Genomic DNA, 20,701 nt, shown 5'->3' with positions numbered 1-20,701 from the left:
TGGTTGAATGTGTACCACATACCAGGCCCTTGGATACAGAAATAAAATGGTTCCCATTTGGTGAACACTTGCTATGTGCCAGGACCTTATCTGTGATCCTTTCAACACTCCTGTAAAGTAGATGCATTATGTGCTCTTTACAAGTGAGAATATATGAAACTTTGGGACTCCACCATGGATTCAACACATAGCAAATAAGAAGACATTGACTTGGGCCTGGGTGGCTCAGTGGGCTAAGCCTCTGCTCTCGGCTCAGGTCATGATCCCAGGGTCCTGGGATCAAGCCCCGCATCGGGCCCCCTGCTCATGGGGGAGCCTGCTTCCCCAACCCCACCCACCTGCCTCCTTGCCTACTTGTGATCTCTGTCAGTTAAATAAATAAATAAAATCTTTTTAAAAGAAGAAGAAGGAGAAGGAGAAGAAGAAGGAGGAGGAGGAGGAGGAAGAGGAGGAGAAGAATGATGACACTGACTCTGAATCCATGACCCTCTGTACCATACTGGACCAAATGCCTACCCAAAGAGTTAAGTAAACATTACAAACCACCTTGATATGTAGTGTTCAGACTCTTTATGTGTAAAGAAAAAGACATGTTTGAAAAAAATCTTTTCATATATTTTAGGGAAGTGAATAGGCAGGCCTTTTGAAAATTCTAGAAGCGTGTGCCCCAATTATGCTTAATTTTCAGGTTACATGCCGAGAACTCTCCAGAGGATCTTTAACCATGAGCCCCATCTCATCCTACATCATTGTTCATGGACAGTGACTTTCTTTCCTCTCACCTCACATACACAGCTGTACATTTGTGCTATTAGAGCTCTCTGCCCATAGATTTCTGGGTGATAGATTTGTGTTACAGGCTGAATTGTATATGTGGTACGACATACAAAATTGTAAACTTACAGATTGTAGCTCTGGATATGTGGCATTAACAGAGACGAGTTCCATGTATGTTGCAAAACCTTCATTGAGCCAAATATCATTCCACCATTCCATTGTAACCAGGTTGCCAAACCACTAGGAAGCAGAGACTCAGTGTTATTAGAAGTTAAACAAATATTGGGGTTCCTGGGTGGGTCAGCTGGTTGAGCATGGGACTCCTGACTGCAGCTCAGGTCAAGATCTCAGAGTTGTGAGATAGAGCCCTGAATTACCCCCTCCTCTATTCTCAGTGAGGAGTCTGAGATTTTTCCCTCTGCCTCTCTCTTTACCCCTCCCCCAGGCTCATGCACATGCGCGCGCTCTCTCTCTCTCTCCCTCTTAAATAAGTAAGTACATTTAAAAAAAAAATAAACTAATATAAAAAAAATTATTAGGGGGCGCCTGGGTGGCTCAGTGGGTTAAAGCCTCTGCCTTCAGCTCAGGTCATGATCCCAGGGTCCTGGGATCGAGCCCCGCATCAGGCTCTCTGCTCAGCATGGAGCCTGCTTCCTCTCTCTCTGCCTGCCTCTGTGCCTACTTGTGATCTCTGTCTGTCAAATAAATAAAATCTTTTTAAAAAATTATTAACTAGCAAAAATATATAATGGATGCTGACATCCTTCTTTCAATGGTTCAGGCCTTTCCTCTCTCTGTTGCTCTTTCCTCTCTGTACAACTTCCTTCTACTGACTGCTTTGCCTTCTCTTCTCATCACCACGTTTTTGTTTCTTGTTTACTTTTCTTTGTGTCCTTCTTGTCTCCAGCTCTCCAACTTCCATTTTATCCTCCCAACATTTCTTAGCTATTAGATTTTATCGAGAAAAAGATATAAAATCTTACCTCATCCTTGATTTATAGTGATGGCCTTAGGAGAGATCTAAGCCAAAATATCTTTGGTGAAGTCACTTCTTTATATGAAGTAGCAAATATTTGCTTTATATTTAAGTAGCAAATATTTCAAATTCTTACAAAATCATTTAGGACTCTTGGATTGCTACATAGTATTACTGATGAGGGAATTTAGTTGTTCACTTTTTCTCTGACTTCTTCCAGAGATTAACCCAGACACTAAAGCTAAAGTGAATAAAGTTTTGAGATTTTAAATATATAGAAATAAAATTAACAGGGTGCCATAAGGAGAGCTAAACAGCAATTTACCCTTGACCTATATTTGATCTGTAACCCTGGCTTTAAGTATTACTACTTTTTCACATACTTTTGTATTTTATTTAGCCTATGTGCTTGGTACTATCCATCTAGTTTATCTGTTTCAGAATTGCAATCTCCAGAGAGTTGGGAAATTAAACAAAAAGATTCCTAGATTCAGGGACACCTGGGTAGCTCAGTTGTTTGGGCATCTGCCTTTAGCTCAGGTTATGATCCCAGGGTGCTGGGATCGAGCCCCACAACGGACTCTCTGTTCAGCGGGGACCTTGCTTCCCCCTCTTTCTCTCCAATTGCCTTTCTGCCTACTTTTGATCTCTCTCTCTGTCAAATAAGTAAATAAATAATCTTTTAAAAAATGGATAAATAGAATCTTAAAAAATATATTCTAAGATTCAGAAAAGATTTCTTATAGTTATAGCTAGATATGTAGCTTCCAGAAACGGTTTAAGCTCTATTTCTTTTCTGACAACCCTCATATCATTTTGCAAGTGGGCACCAGTCTTCCTGAGAGCATCTGTGAAAATGGATGGGAGGTGTTTCCTTAATTGGAGAAGTGATGAATATGAAAAATCCAAGTTGAGCTATTTTGGATAATTGACCAGTTAGTAAGAGTGATTTATCCATTCATTCAATAAATATCTTTTGAGAACCCACTACATTACTGGCAACGTGCCATATAGAAATAGAAAGATGTATACAATACAGCCTCTGCCCTAATACAAATAATGGAGGGCAACCGATAGATAAATGCACTAAAGCGGTATGGTGCTATGATCAATGCCTGTACAAAGGGTAGAGAAGACTCCAGGAGTTAAAAATTTGGGGAGTTCTTTTTGGGGAGAGTTATTTTGGGGAGAGTATGTAAGTTAGTTAGGAAATGATTCATTTCCTGCCTCTTACAAGGGGTCTCAGGTATGTTGGGAATAGCGTGTACGCTAGGCAGATTAAGTAGCAAGAGCAAAAGCACAGAGGAGCGACACAAACTGGCACATTGGGGAATGGAAAATCGTCTAGGATCGCCAAAGCTTATGGTGTGGGTAAGAGATGAGGCTGGAGAAGTGGAGAAGAGCTTAATCTTGGGCCCCTGGTATGCCATGCTATGGACCCTTGGCCCACTCAGTTGGCACCGGGAGTCTTTGTCGGAGTGAATGGTCATAGGGAGATCAATGGGGGAGACAAAAGAGTCAAGACAAAAATTCCACTGCCGTCTGCCGCTTCAGCCTTGGATTTTGCACCTCTGTGAAAGAGAAATTGTAAAAGTGAAGGCCAGAGCAGCTTCAGAGGTAGAGTTCTCCAACCATTTCCCTAGGAACATTCAGTAGAAAGATTAGAAATCCCAGATTCAGTCAACTGCTTTAGAGCTACCAGTGACTAATAATCAAAAGCCCTAAGATGGGCCAGTGGGGAGATTCTAAACCAGAGGAAGCCACACATATGTGCTTCGATTACAGTGCTAAGCATGGTTCTTATGTAATTGGGTACTTAGTTCACTACTTAAATAAAATCCAACTCATTATTATAATAATGATAAAGGATAAAGTTAAAAATTAAAAACAAGAAGTTACTAGCTTCTAATAAATACAATAACATGATCGTTGTCTACATGGTAAAAGAGAATTTCTGGGGCTCTTAATAATTCATTGTGTTACTAGGAATTTTCAGAAATGAAATAGAGCAGAAATAGTCTCTTATATCTATAGAGTTAGTTTTATGGTTCTGAATTTGCATCTAACACAGTGTTGATAGATGGGCTTTGGAAATCTTAGCCTGTAAGAAATGGGAGCAGAAGCAGAGATTGTTGTCACACTTATTGAGTGTGACAGGCACAGGCACTTATTTGTAATTCTTCACAGCAGTTTCAAGAAGCAGGAACTACTATTAATTTAATGTTATAGATGAAGACACTGAAGTTCGGAGTTAGGTAATGTGTCTAGGGTCAGCCACCCATGAGTACTTGGATTTGAAGTCCTTGCTATGGCCATATAGTGACATCTTCCAACTGAAGGGAGATTGATTTTGCCCTGGATTAGGGGGTAAGGAAAACTATTTTTAATAGAAACCTCTCCTTGTAGGGTTTCCAATTCTGCCTCCTATGTATCACCATAATCCATAACTTCTCTACTAAAATACATAGGAAGGCTTTGCCTTGAAGAGTTTTAAAGGATACAGTGACCATTTCTCTTGTGATAACACACCTGTGTGAGTGTCATAGTCTAGAGATTGAGATCTCTGCTACTGGACATACTGTGTTTGGTTCGATAGTCTCCAAGTTCCCCTCTAAGGGTAAAATGATATAAGTTTATGTTGTTTCAGGAAGCCCGCTGGTGTCCTGTACAATGCCTTTTGGACTGATGCTAAGAGAATGTCATGAGTGTTAGGTACCTGGTGGGCTAGTTCATGGGCTATGACTTCGGTGACCAATAGTTGATCAGAAGCAGAAGAAGTGTTAGTATCAAAGAGCAGTGACGTCTCTTTATATGTGATAAGGCCCCAATTTTCCATGGCTCCAGACTCAAAGTCAGGAATAGCAATTAGATCTAAGAAATAAGAACAAACATACTTGATCATTATGGCTTCTGCATCAGAAATGGGATTTGCTTCCCCCTCAAATACATTGTGACACTTTCATGTATAAGCAGATGTTCCGAAAATATAAGACTATTGCAACATTGACCTGTGATCTTGCAGATGTACTGAAAATAATCGATACCCATTATTAAGCAGCATTAATTCTATCAATACAATTTTGGTTATAGCTGAAGTAACCTGTTGACATTTACCTACTTGTTTCAAAGCGTGCTAAACTCAGCAAATACCTTGGGTGCATTAGTGCTAAGAAAATGATTTTTTTAGAAATACTCATATTGTATTTTATATTAATACTACTCAAAAACTTTGAAAGGTATCATATAATTTTTAGTATGTTTGAGATTCACCAAAACATATAATGAACTCATTTCTGTAAAAAAAAAAGAATAATATGGGATTTCAATTTTAGGAAAACATCTTTTAGGAGCAATCTCTATTGTCAATATTTCAATTACTTTTTCAAGAATGTGTGGTCTCTATTATGAGCAAGTGTCCTTTCTAAGGCAGTAGAGGAAAAAAGCTGTACGCATCAATTATTTCTGACCTCAATTTCCTTTTCAACATTGATATGTTCTCTACCCCTTGACAAAGTCTTGAGGGAAAAAGTGAAATTTAACCATTTTTAAGCAACTCAGGTATAATGTATATTAATTTATATTCTGTGTGTGTGGTGTGTGTGTGTGTGTGTATGTATGTATGTATGTATGTATGTATGTATACTCATTGCCATTGATGTCATGTAGGTGAGAAAACTTCTGACTAATATTTAATCTTGGAATTTTTACTTTTTATTCTGCTAGACCATTTTGGAAGAAATACGGTTTGACTAAAAAGAAAGGTAATTTTTTTAAGTTGAAATGAACCAAGTCACTTGCCTTGCGATTACATTGTCTGGAATTAATACTGGTTAATTCTAGTGGATAAAAACAAATACTTATAAGACAATCTAAAGTAAATTAGCACTAATGAAGATTAGTATTCATTAGAACTTCAAATGTGGGATGAATTTTTTTGTAAATTGCACTGATGATTTTATAGTTGGATTATCTCCAATAATCATTAGAGATACTTGTACCTAGTTTAATTTTTCCTAAACTGCATCCTTCTTTTCAGTTATTTTAAAAATACATTTCACAAGGGTGCCTGGGTGGCTCAGTGGGTTAAGCATCTACCTTCAGCTCAGGTCATGATCCTAGGTTCCTGGGACGGAGCCCCGCATTGCATGGGTCTCCTTGCTCATTAGGGAGTCTGCTTCTCCCTTCCTCTTTCCCTCTGCCTCTCCCTGCTTGGACTCCTGTGCATGTGCTCTCTCTCTCTCTCTTTCTCTCAAATAAATGAGTAAAATCTTTAAAAAAAAAAAAAAGGTACATTTCATATGATCTTCAAGGTTGCATTGTTCAAGAACAAGATAAGGGGGGGCGTCTGGGTGGCTCAGTGGGTTAAAGCCTCTGCCTTCAGCTCAGGTCATGATCCCAGGGTCCTGGGATCGAGCCCCGCATCAGGCTCTCTGCTCAGTGGGGAGCCTGCTTCCCTCTCTCTCTCTGCCTGCTTCTCTGCTTACTTGTGATCTCTGTCTGTCAAATAAATAAATAAAATCTTAAAAAAAAAAAAAAAGAACAAGGTAAGGTTGTTGATGGTTGTTATTGGATCTTTCCTTGGCTTTTGACATAGAAACAACGATGGATTATGGGTATATTTAGTATATCTATACTAAAAAACAGATAGAACCTGCACTATAATAAATTAGCAATGAGACTCAAGAACAATAAGAATAAGCCCCTGGAAAAGCCTTTTGATGGTCCTTTTACCTCCTCTAAGGAAAAATGGCACAGATTTGGAGGGTAAAGAGAAACAAAGACATGATAAGGAGTATGTCTTAATTTTCTCAAGGGAAAAATATGTCACTGTCAGAAATTCTGAAAACCAACCTACATATGTTATGAAACCAAAGTTATGGTTTAATGTGTTTTTCTTAAGATAGAAAATCAAAACCAGGATAGACTATTCGTATCTTCCTATGTAAAAATCTGTTACTACCACATTCAAATTATCTACTTCCTCCAAGTCTTCTTTTATTTTTAAATCTTTTAAATCTTATCTTTCAACTTCAAATGCACTATAAACAGATAGAGGGACAATTTCTAGCTATTTACATAAATCTTTGGCAAATTTTATAAAAGACTGCTGGTCTTATACAAATACGGCATAGAAAAAGGTTGTATGTTCCGGAAAATTCATCCAATTAAATCTAACATGTGATACAGCTATTTTAATATGAACCAGATAAAAGAATAAATGATCCACACTACTCAGACTTCTCATAAATACTTTTCTTTTCTACACTCAAGAACCATCTCTGAGGTACAAATTATTGCTTCCTGGGCTAACTGAACTTCTTCAGTACTCATTTAAATCACATATAAAGACAAAAAGAGAAATCAAAGCAAGGTCTATAAGAAAAATAAATACAATGACACAGAATTTGAACCTACCCAGTTTGGGGAGTGGATAATTGATATCAAAGTAGTTTTCATAAAAATCGAGTAGCTTTAATGATGCTTCCAAAGCATAATGGGTTTGACTCCATTTTTCTGGAGATGCATAGACGGACACCTGGAAATGTTGATCAGAAGAAGTGGTCTTTGAATGTCACAAATCCTTGGCACAATCCCATTCCTAACAATCCTCACTCAAAGAAAGCTAGACTGAATTTTTCATGAAATTTTTAAAAATAGAATTAGCATGTTTTTGATGGGGATAAGACATTTCATAAAGTATTACAGCAAAAGTCAGTCTTAAAAATTCTAAGCTATCTTGTGTCTTCTATCATATTCCATTCCCTAGGTGCTAATCTGTAAATTTCAAACTATATGAACTCACTATATCATGAGAGCCCACCTGAGCTCATCACTATTATGCATTCTAGCACTTGAGTTCTAGCTTTCCAGAACTGTGTCTACCTGCACAAGTCAAATAAAACATAGATATATGAGTTGGAAAAGCCTTCAAGAACTTATCGGATCCCCCTTTCCATCTAGTAGACTTTAAACTCAAAAATCCCCAAATATGTTTCTTTACTCCCCCTCAAGTAAATAACCACCGAGTGGAAAAAATTAAATTACATTCCACTTTTATTGGGTTTCAGGTATGCTGCTACTTTCATTTTATGGTGTGCTTTCATGCTCTGAATTACCTAAAGTCCCTCAGAACTTTTATACGAAGGATATATTAATAGTTACCATCTTTTGATGGCTTATCAGGCACAGTGCTAAATGTGTATATATGAAATCTAATTGAATCCTCTCAACAACCTTATGAAAAGATGGAAATACGTGGAAATTAAGTAACTTGCTCCAAGTGACCCAGCTAGAGAATTGCAGAGCTGCGATGTGAAACCTAGGAAGCTGAGCGGAACCCCTCCTCCTGAAGTTACGTGCCATGACCTCCCATATGTCTATTATCTATGCAGAATCTGACTGTAGAGCTGCTGTGTTACATATCTAGATGCACTGCTCATAACACGTATCTACGTATCTGTAAGCATGATATGTATACAAATTGAAATAGTCATTTAATAGCTATTTTTCATAAGAATTATTTTACAGTTCTTTGAATGTTTTTTGGTTCTTTGGTTCTTTGACGGTTATATTTAGTTCTTCAGGGTAAGCAGATGATGATGATGATGATGGTGGTGGTGTCTCTACTGATATTTACAAAACTCTGTAAGATACCCATTGGGTATTTTAAGTTTTTGCAAATAATGAAGACTCTAAAAATTTGAAGTCTACCTCTCTTTGAAGAAAAAAAATTATAGAAAACAATTGGAAACAATGTGAATGTCCTAAAATAAGAGGCTGACTAAAATTTCTTTTGGTGCTTCCATGCAGTATAACACTAAGCAATTGCTAACATAATATTATAGAAAGTTCCGTAAAATATATTATAAAAGTACTACAGAAAATTTTAATGGCATTCAGTTCTTAGGGCATATTATGGTGAAAGTAGAGTTAAATAATCTAAAACATTATTTTGTAAAAAAATGAGTATACACCATTATTGTATATACTCACATATATTGACATATATATGGAAAATATTTGGAAAACTTACACTAATATTATCAGTAATTCTATCTTGGTGGTGGGATTTATGAGTAATTTATTTTATTTTTTTGCCTATTTTGTGAAATAAGCATGATAAAAAGCATAAGAAAACAAAACCTCTTTGCTCTCAAGACTGTGTATAAAATTAGAACTCAGTCTCACCTTGACCCCTGAGGAGGTGGTGCCACTCACAGAGTTGAAATCACAAACTACATAGGCTACAAGGTATGTACTCATTTTTACAGTAGTTTCAAAATGATCTTCTAAGAGGCCTTCTTCAAGTTCAATTGTCTTCACCTACAGGAATGGAAAAAAAATTTGAAATTTGAAAGTTGGAGTATTTTACAACAGTACCTATGACTTAAGTCGGTGAGTTAGAAGAAGATCCCACCACTTTGAAGGACTTGAAGATCAATGGCCCATCCCATTCTATGACCTCTACTCCCCTTTTTTCTCTTATCCCCGGACTTCCTCTAAGACATCATGTACCACTTTTGGGACCCCAAAGGATGCCAAATATTATTTTGTTGCTTGAAAGCATAAAAACATTTTAGGGGTTTCTACTTTCTTGATATGCAGTAATCTCCAACACTGGCAGAAATCAAAGTTATGCACTTCTAAGCAAAAATATCAAAGAATGTCTCCTTTCCCTTTGTTTGTTATATAATAAATCTCTGTTACAGAAGGAAATGGGATGCAAAATTGTGTGAGATGCTTTTCATTATCTTTTAGTCCTCTTATTTATGTGTGAGGCAGGTGCTATTTCACAGGTGAGGAAGCAGAGTCTCAGAAATGTTAACTGAATTGCCCAAGATCACATGGCTAGTTCCACAGGAAGACCAAAATGTGGATGTGACCGTGTGACTCCAAAGACATTGCTCATTCCTTCACTCGCTGTGTGACAGCTTGAGTCATAGTCTTATTTTATCTTTGCTTCATTGATTCAGCAATGAAAGCAGGCAGGCCAAGGAGGTCATTAGTAATTTAAGCTTCTGCCTATCTGCGGAAGAAGAAAGAAGTTTTAAGCCTACAGACGGGCCAGCCACATCTATCAAGTTCACTGAGTAATTACTAATCTCTGTCTTTAATTGTTCAGGATAGCTTGTCCTAGAGATGGTCTCTACCATGGTACAATGCCCCCAAATACTGAATGGATACAGATCCAATAATCTGAAAATACCACTTTCTTTAAATTGGTAACTGCTCTTAGACTAGCTTTCCCCTCCCAGCATCCCTTTCAAGGGATCAGGCTGTGACAGCACTAACCAGGGCTTGTCAAGCCTGTTTTATCTATTTTATCTATTTGGGTAAGATTGCAGTTTGCTTTGGCAAGAGAAAATGCCTTGAAGTATTACCAGAAACTGCCTAGCCTACTTAAGTGACAAATGTTTATGTTATTTCATTCTACTAACATTCGAGTCTATAGAATTCCATTTAAACAATGAGGTCCTAAGTTTTAAGAAAACAGCAGACATTGACCAAATAAATACTTTACAAAAGGTAGCACTATATATAGGACTGCGATATATGTACCTCCTGCAAGTTAACTTTGTAGAACAGCAGTCTCTTTTTTTGGGATCTGATTCAATGAGAATTCTATGAGCACATACTTCTATCAGACACGAGGAATATGGGAGAGGCTGGGGAGAGGGCGTTATGACTGCAGTCTTATGACCAAACTCCGTAAAAAACCATTTAGTCAAGTGGGTTAGAAGCAGGAGAGGAGAAGGAGGAAGGTTGTGGGACACTGGGGAGCTGAGACTCTCTGACAGGAGACACTGGTGGCAGGAGTGGTTAGGAGATAGATGGGCATTCCCTCTGATTTCTTTCCCCAGATGAAGATACAGCCCATGGAGACTGAGTTTTGTTCTGGAACCTGGAGTGAACCATGTAGATTAACATTGCCTTAAATGGAAGTGCATGGGGTGTTTGTGTACGTTCTTGCAGGAGATGATGTAATCTCCAAGTACAGAACATTTGTTACTAGACAAAGATTTAGCTGTTTCTCACTGTTGGCCAGACTTTCCTTACACAGCAAGTATCATCAGCAGGTGTGTGTTCCTTTAAGGAAAGAAGGGGACAAAGAAACCCTCCAATGACATGCTGCCCCCACTAGTACAATTCCCTTAAATCTTGTATTCTCAACTAAGCAGTTTGAGAGCTCAGTGTGTGTTGCTTCTTCTCACTAATCCATAAACCAGATTAACTGCTGCTGTGATTGTCCAGAGTGTAAGACCGTAGCATGACTTCAGTTGTCCTTTTTGGCCAACCACAGAAACGTGGGTTGGGCATGTCGGTGAGAAGCAGAAAGTGAAGCCAGTATTTGTTGGAAAAGTCACTATCCAGGCAACGGGACAAATCAGTTGAGACAATGCAAATATTCAAGGATCGTATAAAATATTTTTGAAACATGCACTTATTTGTCTTAAATAGGAGAAGTTTCTGGAGGTTTCTAAAGATAAAAAAAAAAATTTAAGTTCTAATATAATGAAATGGCAATTATGTTTGCATCACATTTTAATGAAAAAGCTTGAAAATAATTATATTTTTACTTTACCTTCCGTGATTACTCACGTGAAAAATGACATTAATAAAGAACTGCTGGGAAAGAGACTGAACTGCCCTTAAATGAACGTACAGTTAGAAAGCAGACCTGCAGTTCAAGTACACGATCATTTTTACCTGGAAATGAGTAGGCTAATTAAATTGCTGTCTGGATGATCAGGGAAAAACTAGGATATGTGTCACGTGGAGTATTGTCACTTTTCCCCTTGATTGGTTCTGCCAGTCTATCAGAGCAAATACCTTTTTTACCAGCACGAGAAATCTAGGGAAACTCAGTGTCTTGTGTTATCGACTCATTTCTCCCTTTCAGGCATAGAGGCTGATCACTGTGGAGGGCAGAGAAAAAACTGGGGTAGGGCCCCTTGCTGGCTTATGATGGCCCAGCTGCCTTCTGGGCTGCTCATTTTTGCTGAAGCACGATCAGAAGAGCCTCTATTTTTGTCTCACTTTCCAAGCAGCAATTGTGAACTATTTTATATTTTGTCAAACATCACAAATGGCAAGCACATCATTAGTCAGGAAATATCAAATGAGGCCTGCCGTCAGCCGTATCTTTCAGAGTCTCCGAATTTTGAGGGCAAATAAAGGGTTCAAATGTCTCTTTCAGTTAAAAAAAAAGTGTATAACTACCATAGATGATTTTCATAGATAATTTTAAGAATTACCCATGGAATTAAAAAAAAAAAAAAAGGATTTCTAAGTTTCATCAGAGACCACTAGAGCAGAATTTCCAGGGAGGAACCCAGGCAGGGTTCTCTAGATCCTTCCCACTCTAAATGTGAGGTCTGGACCGGCAGCGGTGGTACCACCTGGGAGATCATTAAAAAGGCAGAACTTTGAGCCTCACCATGCCAACCCGAATCAGAATCTAAATTTTAACAAGATCCTCAGATGATTCATCTCAACATTAAAGTTTGAGAAGCACTGCTCTGGGTGGCTCTGAATTTCATCATTGGCCAAGTAACACAGATTGAAAAAGAACATTGTTTCCATATGAATACGAATCAAATATAAATCACTTTTTTTTTTTAACTTCTGGTATAACAATGCCCCACACAGAATGATTTTAAAATCTAGTAGGATTGGGGTTATTATATAATATGTAGATGGAGAAAACAAATTAATGGCTTCAATCTTGAAAACAAAACAAAACAAAATATATTTTAAAAAATACAACAAAGACCAAAGCTCAACTTGAGAATGATTCCCCCAAAGTTTCTGCAAGTGACAATACCTTTGGCATGTTTGATAGTGCAACGTGTCCACTTTCTCTTCTTATCTTGATGGAAAAGTTGGCTTTAAATGATGGTTCATCAAAGCAAGGGAAAGCCATCCTGGCTTCAGTTGGCTCAAAATCGGTTACTGCAATTATTCTGAAATGAAGAAACCACCGGCCAGAATTTTACAAGTGAAAGCAAGAAAAGAAATGAACTTACCTTCAGAACACAGCTTATCAAACCTGGAGGTGATATATTTGACTTCTCAAACTATAATCTTAGTGAATCTAGGCTGTCTTTTTAAATAAAACAGGGGTAAATTCTGTTACTAGCTGTCAACCGTGAATTATAAACAGTGCTAGGTGCTCTGCTTATGTGACTTCCTTCACACTCATGGTAGGCAAGGATATTGAGATTCAGAAAATTCAAGTAAGCATACCAGTTCCTTAGCTACTAAATGAGATAGGCATGTCCAGTCAACGTGATGCCGAAACTGACTAGGATATGAGTAGTAAAATACCATCTCTAAGGATGGGGCTTCAGTTGGAGATTTGAGTACTTGTGAATGTGAGTGATACCTTAGGTTGTGTTCTCAGAAAGCAGACCCTGCTTCATTAAAAATATGCCTCCAAGAGATGTTAAGGAGGTAGGTAAGGAGTGAAGGAAGCAGGATAGGATAGAAGAAAAAGCAGGCTGGATCTGGCATCAGTCCGATCTCTGGGGAGCTCTGGAATGGAAACTACATCTTTAAGATTTCCCCGACTAGAGGCAAGGAGCTGGGATTTTATATTTTGTACCCCATGAGCAGCCTAACTCCCAGGAACTTCTAGCTTTCTCTGCTTGCTAGTAGCTCTAGTTCTCAGACTATAATAGGTAGATAGATATTCTGATAAATCTCTGTACCCTATCACCTGGATAATGTCTGAAATTGTATAATTACAGATTTATTCTTTGGACTTAAAGCTTCAATTAAGAAAAAGAGCTGGAGGAGCACCTGGGTGGCTCAGTGGATTAAAGCCTCTACCTTCAGCTCAGGTCACGATCCCAGGGTCCTGGGATCAAGCCCCGCATTGGGCTGTTTGCTCGGATCCTGCTTCCTCCTCTCTCTCTCTGCCAGCCTCTCTGCCTACTTGTGATCTCTGTCTGTCAAATAAATAAATAAATAAATAGATAGATAAATCTTAAAAGGAAAGAAAGAAAGAAACAAACAAACAAACAGCTGGAATGCAGACTTATTGGAGAAGGAGGGAGAACAAAACATCTCTAGGGTCAGATAAAGGATGAGAAATGCTGGGAGTGGGGAGAGGGGTCCCACTGGGGACCGTGGATAATTGCCAGGATAATTGTGCCTCAATTTACTTTGTTTCTATAATATAGATTGGAAAATGGGGCTAGGGATCAAAACAATTTGATTTGCTTGGAACTACAGGCTTTATTTGGTAGCAGCTACTACAAGTATAAAGGAATTCCACATGCCTGGAATAATTTTCACAAATGTGAAATTTTGTTTACAGTAAGTTTACAGTGGGAAAGGAAAAAGTTTAATATTTTTTTTTCTGGTACTTGCACAATTAATTTTAGCTCTGCATGTAAAGTAGTGACTTCTTACTTCTCAAAGAACTATTGTTGACAGGATTATTTTTATATTTGAAGTTAAGTTGTGTGTGTGTGTGTGTGTGTGTGTGTGAGAGAGAGAGAGAGAGAAGGAGAGAGAGAGATCCATGAGTCTATTGACACTGTGCTGCAAATCATCTTATATGTTAGATCTACTATGTGACTGAGGATGAAGAGAACTAATTAATCATAAGAAGAGTCAGAAATAGCCTGAAGTTAGTTATGGGAGACATGTTGAAAAGTCCTCCGGCTCTACTTAAAATAATAATAATAATAATAATAATCTCCCACTCCAGTTTCCCACATCTTCCAAAATAATACCCTTAAAAAGTATGTCCTTGTGGTGGAGTCCTTGTCACTTGAAAAAATGAAAAAAGCTATCACTGGTCACATGCTGCCTTAGTGAGAAGTTGATAAATTCCCTATATAGTACTATGCTGGCTGAGAACAAGACCCATAACAACTGAGACTGCAGTGAGGAAAGTGTCCCAAGGCGAGGAGCAAAGACATGGGCTTGGGGAAGAGCTCTCCTACGTGGATCACTGGGGACCGTGGGGGTGGAGAACATACGAGTCCTCAGAGGGTAGTGAGCACATAAGATGGGAAAGAAGAGACATGTAGCAGACATTGCTAAGGTCCCCTATTCATTCCTCTTCTTCAACTCCAGTGGAATCCTGATTTTACTCAAGAAGAAAATGTGCTCAATTTTTAAAAAATCACCTCTTCAGGGGCACCTGGGTGGCTCAGTGGGTTAAAGCCTCCGCCTTTGGCTCAGGTCATGATCCCAGGGTCCTGGGATAGAGCCCCGCATCGGGCTCTCTGCTTCCTCCTCTCTCTGCCTGTCTCTCTGCCTACTTGTGATCTCTGTCTGTCAAATAAATAAATAAAATCTTAAAAAAAAAAAAAAAATCACCTCTTCAGAGCCCCTTGCTACTTCTTGGGGCAATAAAACTCCTGTCCTGATTGAAGTCATTGGGTGGGAAAACTTTGTAAAATACTCAGCTGGCATGTTTCTTTTTGCCTTTTTCTCCCCCACTCCCCCACTTCCCCTTTCTTCCTGCCACAATGTGGACTTAATGCCTAGAGGTGCAGAGATCATTTTGTATTAGGAGGCAAGCCATATGCCAAGGGCGCTAAACAGAAAGATAGAAGCAGCCTGGGTCCTGGATAGCACCGGAGAGTGCTGTAGCAAACCGGTCCTGTCCTGTTTCTGGATGTCTTGCTGCATGAGAAAAGAGTGGGCCCCTATGTGGTTAAACCACTGTGTTTGGGTTTCTTTAAGTGGCAGTGGAGTGTCACTGATCAAAGGTGTGAAAGCACCGAAACGCTCCCAGATGGACCCTGGCTCTGGACAACCAAGGCAGCCACCCCCATGGAACACCACGGATGCCTCTTTTTTTTCCTAATTTCATGTGACTGTCGGAAAATTCTGTTTTACTTTCCAAAACAAACGGCAAATTCAATCACTTCTCTCCATAAGCACTGCCACTAGCTTGGCCCAAGATACCTTCATTTCTTGCCTCCACCACTGCAATGACCTCCTAAAAAATTACTGTCCCCTATGTCCCCCTCTCTGTATCATACTTGCAACATACACTTGAGCTTTATGGAGCATACATCAGATCATAATCTCCTGATGAATTCCCACTGCACTGGAGGAAAAGCCTAAACTCCCTACAAGTGGCTCAAAGTCTTTGCCTGATATGACCCCTTTCTACTCTACTTCTGTCCTTTATTCAGTGTCCTTAAGCCATGCTGGTCAGTCAGTCCAACCTCAGAACCTTTGCACTTGCTGTTCCTTTGTCTGGAGATACTCTGTCCAAAGATGTCCTTATGATTTTCTCCTTTTTGGAAAACAAACAAACAAACAAAAAAACCCTCAAAACATTGCTCTCCATTTAAATGCATCTCCTTGGCAAGGACTCTTCTGACCACTTTGATCAATGAGTTCCAGTCCCCAACTACCTTTTCTTTCTATCACAGCCCCTCAATTTATTTCCTTCTTAGCATTTATCATTTACCTTGCCCATTTAATTTACTTTCTTGTTCTGGTTGTCTCTTCCTACATATCTTACCACTCTACATTCAATGCCTAGAACATTGCCTGGCACATGGTATGTGCTCAATAAATGGGAGCTCATGAAATTGACCATATTTCTCAAGTCTGCAAACACACTTGATCCTGCCTTCTAGATTTGAATCATGCCATTTCTTGGGGAATGAACACACACTCTCACTTCCTTTCTTTCAAACCAAACCTCACTTGTGGTTCTTTCTGGTCTCAGATCAAGACTCATCTCCATTGAGAAGCCTTCCCTATTTCAGCTTTCTGTGCCATAACCAGCCTTCTCCCTAGCACACCAACATAGCTGTCTCAACACAGTCACATATTGGTCTCTCCTCCTAGTCATTCTTCCTCTAGCTGTTTATGCCTTAGCATTCTGTGTTCTCATCTTCACTGATATTTCCTTAAGAAACAGCAGAGCTGCTGCTTCTTCCAAGTTTCCATGGTTTATGGAGCTTTTCGAAAATGACTGCTGAAATGTGCTCCTTGGCAAAGAATTGTAACCCATAAGGAAAGTATCATAAGAGACTAAACAGCTAGAGCAATGTCCTACCTTGTTTTACCACCATGAGTTCTGTATGTGCTTTTATAAAAACCTTGAAAACCATTGGCTAAGTTGGCCTGGAAGTCGATAGCCACAGAGTATCTCAAATCAGTCATTAGTGCCTCTGGAACCAACAGTGCAATTTGTTGATGAGCAGGATAACTCAAAACATTCAACCTTTTTCCTGGTTTCCTGTATCTCAAATCTTCCTCTGATTGAAGGATGACATTCATGATTTCAAGGTCTTTGCTGTGCAAGATGATGAATTGGGTGGCATCTCTGACCAAGACTTCAATCTTCTCAGAACCAACAAAGTCCAGGGAGGTAAGATTTGGATGGACCAAAAGGTCATAGTGGAGAGGAATGACCACCCTTGGGAGCCTTAGCTCGTTCCAAGGAAATTGCTCCCCATTGGTGGCTACGGGGAAAGCCCCAGGGTCCTTATTGAATGGATCAATAGATGACGTTGAAAATTGAGAACAAATGCACATTTTGGCCATAATGGCTGAGCAGTAAAATCCCATGTAAATATTAAATATCAGTTTTCTGCATGGATTGGCCATTGCAGAAGAATAGATACTAAATCTATTCTCTAGAAGACAAATTAATATCCAGACTAAGTCTCTTAATTCTCTGTAGCACTGTACTCACTCCAGCTACATCACACAGGATCTGAACGATACGTTTCAATAAACGGATTTGACCTAGAAGGAAAACAAAATTCATAGCATGTAGAAAATGAGTTCAATTAATAAATTACTCTTTTAAAAAAAGTGTGGGAATGGAGAAAACCTGCTTTCATAGAAAGAAGCCAAATAACCACAAAATGAAGTAGAAATTGAGCTATCATTTGATTATTACTAAAAATCCTGTGGAGGCCAAATGAAAGGACTATGCCTTAAAATTTTATGTGTAGAATTCCCTCTGCATTCCTATGCCATGAACTTCAGGCAGGTATGTAAATTCATTGAGTGCTAAATATTTTTAATATTTGGCTACACCATTCTGGCTGTATCCTGGATGCCTGAAAATTAGCTGCACAGGTGGTCTCTATTTTGTCTTGAGTCACAAACTCTATATTCTTTGGATACCAGTTTTAATTATTTGCAGCATTGAACTTCACCTCTCTCAATGAATAAAAGTATCTGAATGGCCTTATTCTATGGTTGTTGTTGGAAAGGATGCTGGTCAACGTATATTTTCAATATATCAAAAGCTAAAGAAATAAAATTTGAGTTTATAATATTCTTAGTGAGAATACTTAAAAATTGTTTTGGTGTTCTTCATCTTAGGCTACCTTTGCAAGTGCAATTAAATCAAACTGAATGCACTGCCTCTAAATAGGACTTAGATGATTTATCCTTATTAGAAGGGTAAAATCACAAAATATAAAGTGAGGACAAACAACATTGTTAGTTTAGGTGATTCAACTCTGACTCCCACCTGGTCACCTGCTTCTATTTACCTCCTGCCAGCTCCAACCCAGTCCATGAACAGTCTCCTTCCCCGCCTTTTTTTTTTTTTTCATTAGCAAGCTCTTCAGAATTAATTATCCCAACAGTTACTTTAATTCTCCAATTTGTAATATCACTGCAGACAAGCACGTATTGTTAAAGGGACAACAACACCAAACAAGAATGGTAAAATAAAAAATTTCAAAGCCAAGATAAGGAAACAACTTAAGGTGCCATCAATAGATGAACAAATAAAAGTGATGTGCTATATGTACCTGCAATGAGATGTTATTTGGCCATAACAAAGAAAGCAATCCTGCCGTTTGAAACAACATGGATGGAACTTGAGGACATCACGCTAAGTAAAATAAGTCATGCAGAGAAAGACAAATAAATATTATGTATCAGGTTTCTGGGGAATATAAAATAGCTGAACTCAGAGAAACACAGTGGAGTGGCAGCTACCAGTTGGGTACAAACTTCAATTGGAAGGTTTAACAAGTTCTAGGGATCTAATATACAGCATGGTGATTACAGATAATCATACTATATCTTGCACTTGAATGTTGACTAGATTCTCACGGTCCTCGCAAAAAAATAGGTCCGTGACTTTCTCACTGCAAAAAAGAAGTGGTGATTATGAGATGGGATGGAGGTGTTAGCTGATGCCACGGTGGTAATCATTTTGCAATATAAAAATGTATCAAATCAAGGTGTTGTACACTTTATTCTTTTTTAAAAGATTTTTAAAATTTATTTATTTGACAGAGACAGAGAGAGTACAAGCAGGGCAAGCAACAGAAAGAGACAGAGAAGAAGACTCCCCAATGAGTGCAGAGCCTGATGCAGGGCTCCAATCCCAGGACCTTGGGATCATGACCTGAGCCAAAAGCAGACGCTTAACTAACTGAGCCACCCAGGAACCCAAAGTGTTGGACACTTTAAACTTACACAATGTTATAATGTCAGTTATATCTCAATAAAGCTGGGGAAGATTTTTTTTAATTGAAAAGATGATGACACTTCCTTCTTTTTCAAATAAGCATTAAATGGTGGCTAGGAGTGCCTGGGTGTTTCACTCTGTTGAGCGTCTAACTCGGTTTCAGCTCAGGTCATGCTCTCAGGGTTCTGGGATTCAGCCCTGCATTGGGCTCTCTGCTCGGAGCTTGCTCCCCACTCTGCCTCTGCGGTCTCTCTCTCTCTCTCTCTCTCTCTCAAATAAATAAATAAAATCTTAAAAAAAAAAAAAAGAAAAGAAAGAATTCATGTGAAGATTTTGGCATAGCACCATAATTAGTAAATACAAAGCACATAAATGTTAAATATTAAACCATTACTGTGTTACTATTACTTGAATTCTCTGGCATAGATTAAGGACTGTTTCCGTCTCCACTTGCAGCAGACACACTCCAAGAAAGCTGTATTTTACTGGTAAAACTGGAGAGAAAGGTCTTGCTACTTACTTATATTCGTATAGCCTTTAGCCTTAGATCAGTAAGGACTTGAAAAGCCAGCTAATATGTCTTTTGTGTCCTGGTGAAGAAACTGAGGGGAAGTGATTTTACCAAAATCACATGAGAAATTTCAAGCAAAATTGGGATGAAAATAGAGCCCTTGACCCTTAGTCTGGGGACTTTCCTTTATATTCAATAGCACTTCAGTGAAAAACACGTCCTGGGATCCAAGACAAGAATTGCAGGAAATGTTTGGGAAAAGCTAAGAAATCTCCGGAAGAGAGAGTGAGTCAGTAAAGCTGAAGGATTCTTAAATCAAGTCCCAACCTTAACCTCACACACACATGCCGACGATGCAGTGCCAGATTCCCCCCACCCCCTTTCTCGGGAGCCTCACTTAACATGACAAGATCTCCTCAATATAGCAGTTTTATACCTTAAGTTCCAGTAATTATCCTCACTGAAAAGTTCTGAGTCTTAAGAAAAATGGAAGAGAAATGTTGAGGAGTTACCTTAATCCATGCTGTTGCAGATTTGAATGAAAGGGAATTTACTTTTGATTTCACTTTCTGTTCTGGTAGGACCCGGAACTTAGCATGCCTACTGATTACAACACTGGCTGGTCCGTTAGAGTATAGACGAACTATAGATGGTCGTAGGACAAGAGCTTTAGCCCAAAAGGCACGAGACTTCCCCCTGCTTCAAGCCCTCCTCCGTCCTTTGTGAAAAGACCATATAATTGTTTTGATTCTGCCCCTCTCCAGTTTGTTATGAATTCCTTTTGATTCTTCACTTTCAATTTCTTTCTTTTCAAATTTTAAACAATGCCTCTAGTCATTAGAGTAGTCTAGGTCCTCACTACTTCTCACAATGACCTTCAATCAGGTCTCCCTGGCTCCTCAAGGTCAGGTCTGGCAGTTTACTGGTCTGGTGCCAGCCCGGACTCATCCTTGACGCTACTGCTTGATCATGGCGTGCCCAGCTTCAGACCTTCCTGGCGTTTCATCCT

At 38.9% G+C, this 20,701-nt stretch overlaps 1 protein-coding gene across 3 annotated transcripts in view; it reads right to left on the bottom strand.

Annotated features, from left to right (window-relative positions):
* ERAP2 (endoplasmic reticulum aminopeptidase 2) overlaps positions 1 to 20,251 on the bottom strand; it is a 40,119-nt gene extending 19,868 nt beyond the window's left edge. The window contains exons 1-8 of one of the 3 annotated variants that reach the window (XM_059418280.1): positions 20,205 to 20,239; positions 18,514 to 18,596; positions 16,794 to 17,488; positions 12,579 to 12,717; positions 8,942 to 9,076; positions 7,169 to 7,289; positions 4,470 to 4,624; positions 904 to 1,017 (exon numbers count right to left, since the gene is read on the bottom strand). In XM_059418280.1, the coding sequence (XP_059274263.1) occupies positions 904 to 1,017; positions 4,470 to 4,624; positions 7,169 to 7,289; positions 8,942 to 9,076; positions 12,579 to 12,717; positions 16,794 to 17,347 (1,218 nt within the window). In that variant the 5' untranslated portion in view covers positions 17,348 to 17,488; positions 18,514 to 18,596; positions 20,205 to 20,239. Of the gene's footprint in view, positions 1 to 903; positions 1,018 to 4,469; positions 4,625 to 7,168; positions 7,290 to 8,941; positions 9,077 to 12,578; positions 12,718 to 16,793; positions 17,489 to 18,513; positions 18,597 to 20,204 lie in introns of all 3 variants that reach the window. The other 2 variants (XM_059418278.1, XM_059418279.1) reach the window with 2 other exon arrangements.
* Between the last annotated feature and the right edge of the window lie 450 nt (positions 20,252 to 20,701).

This window comes from Mustela nigripes, chromosome 12 (assembly GCF_022355385.1).
Source record: "Mustela nigripes isolate SB6536 chromosome 12, MUSNIG.SB6536, whole genome shotgun sequence".
Classification (NCBI taxonomy): Eukaryota; Metazoa; Chordata; class Mammalia; order Carnivora; family Mustelidae; genus Mustela; species Mustela nigripes.
Note: the sequence above shows the minus strand (reverse complement) of the source record. Positions and strands in the feature narration are given on the sequence as shown.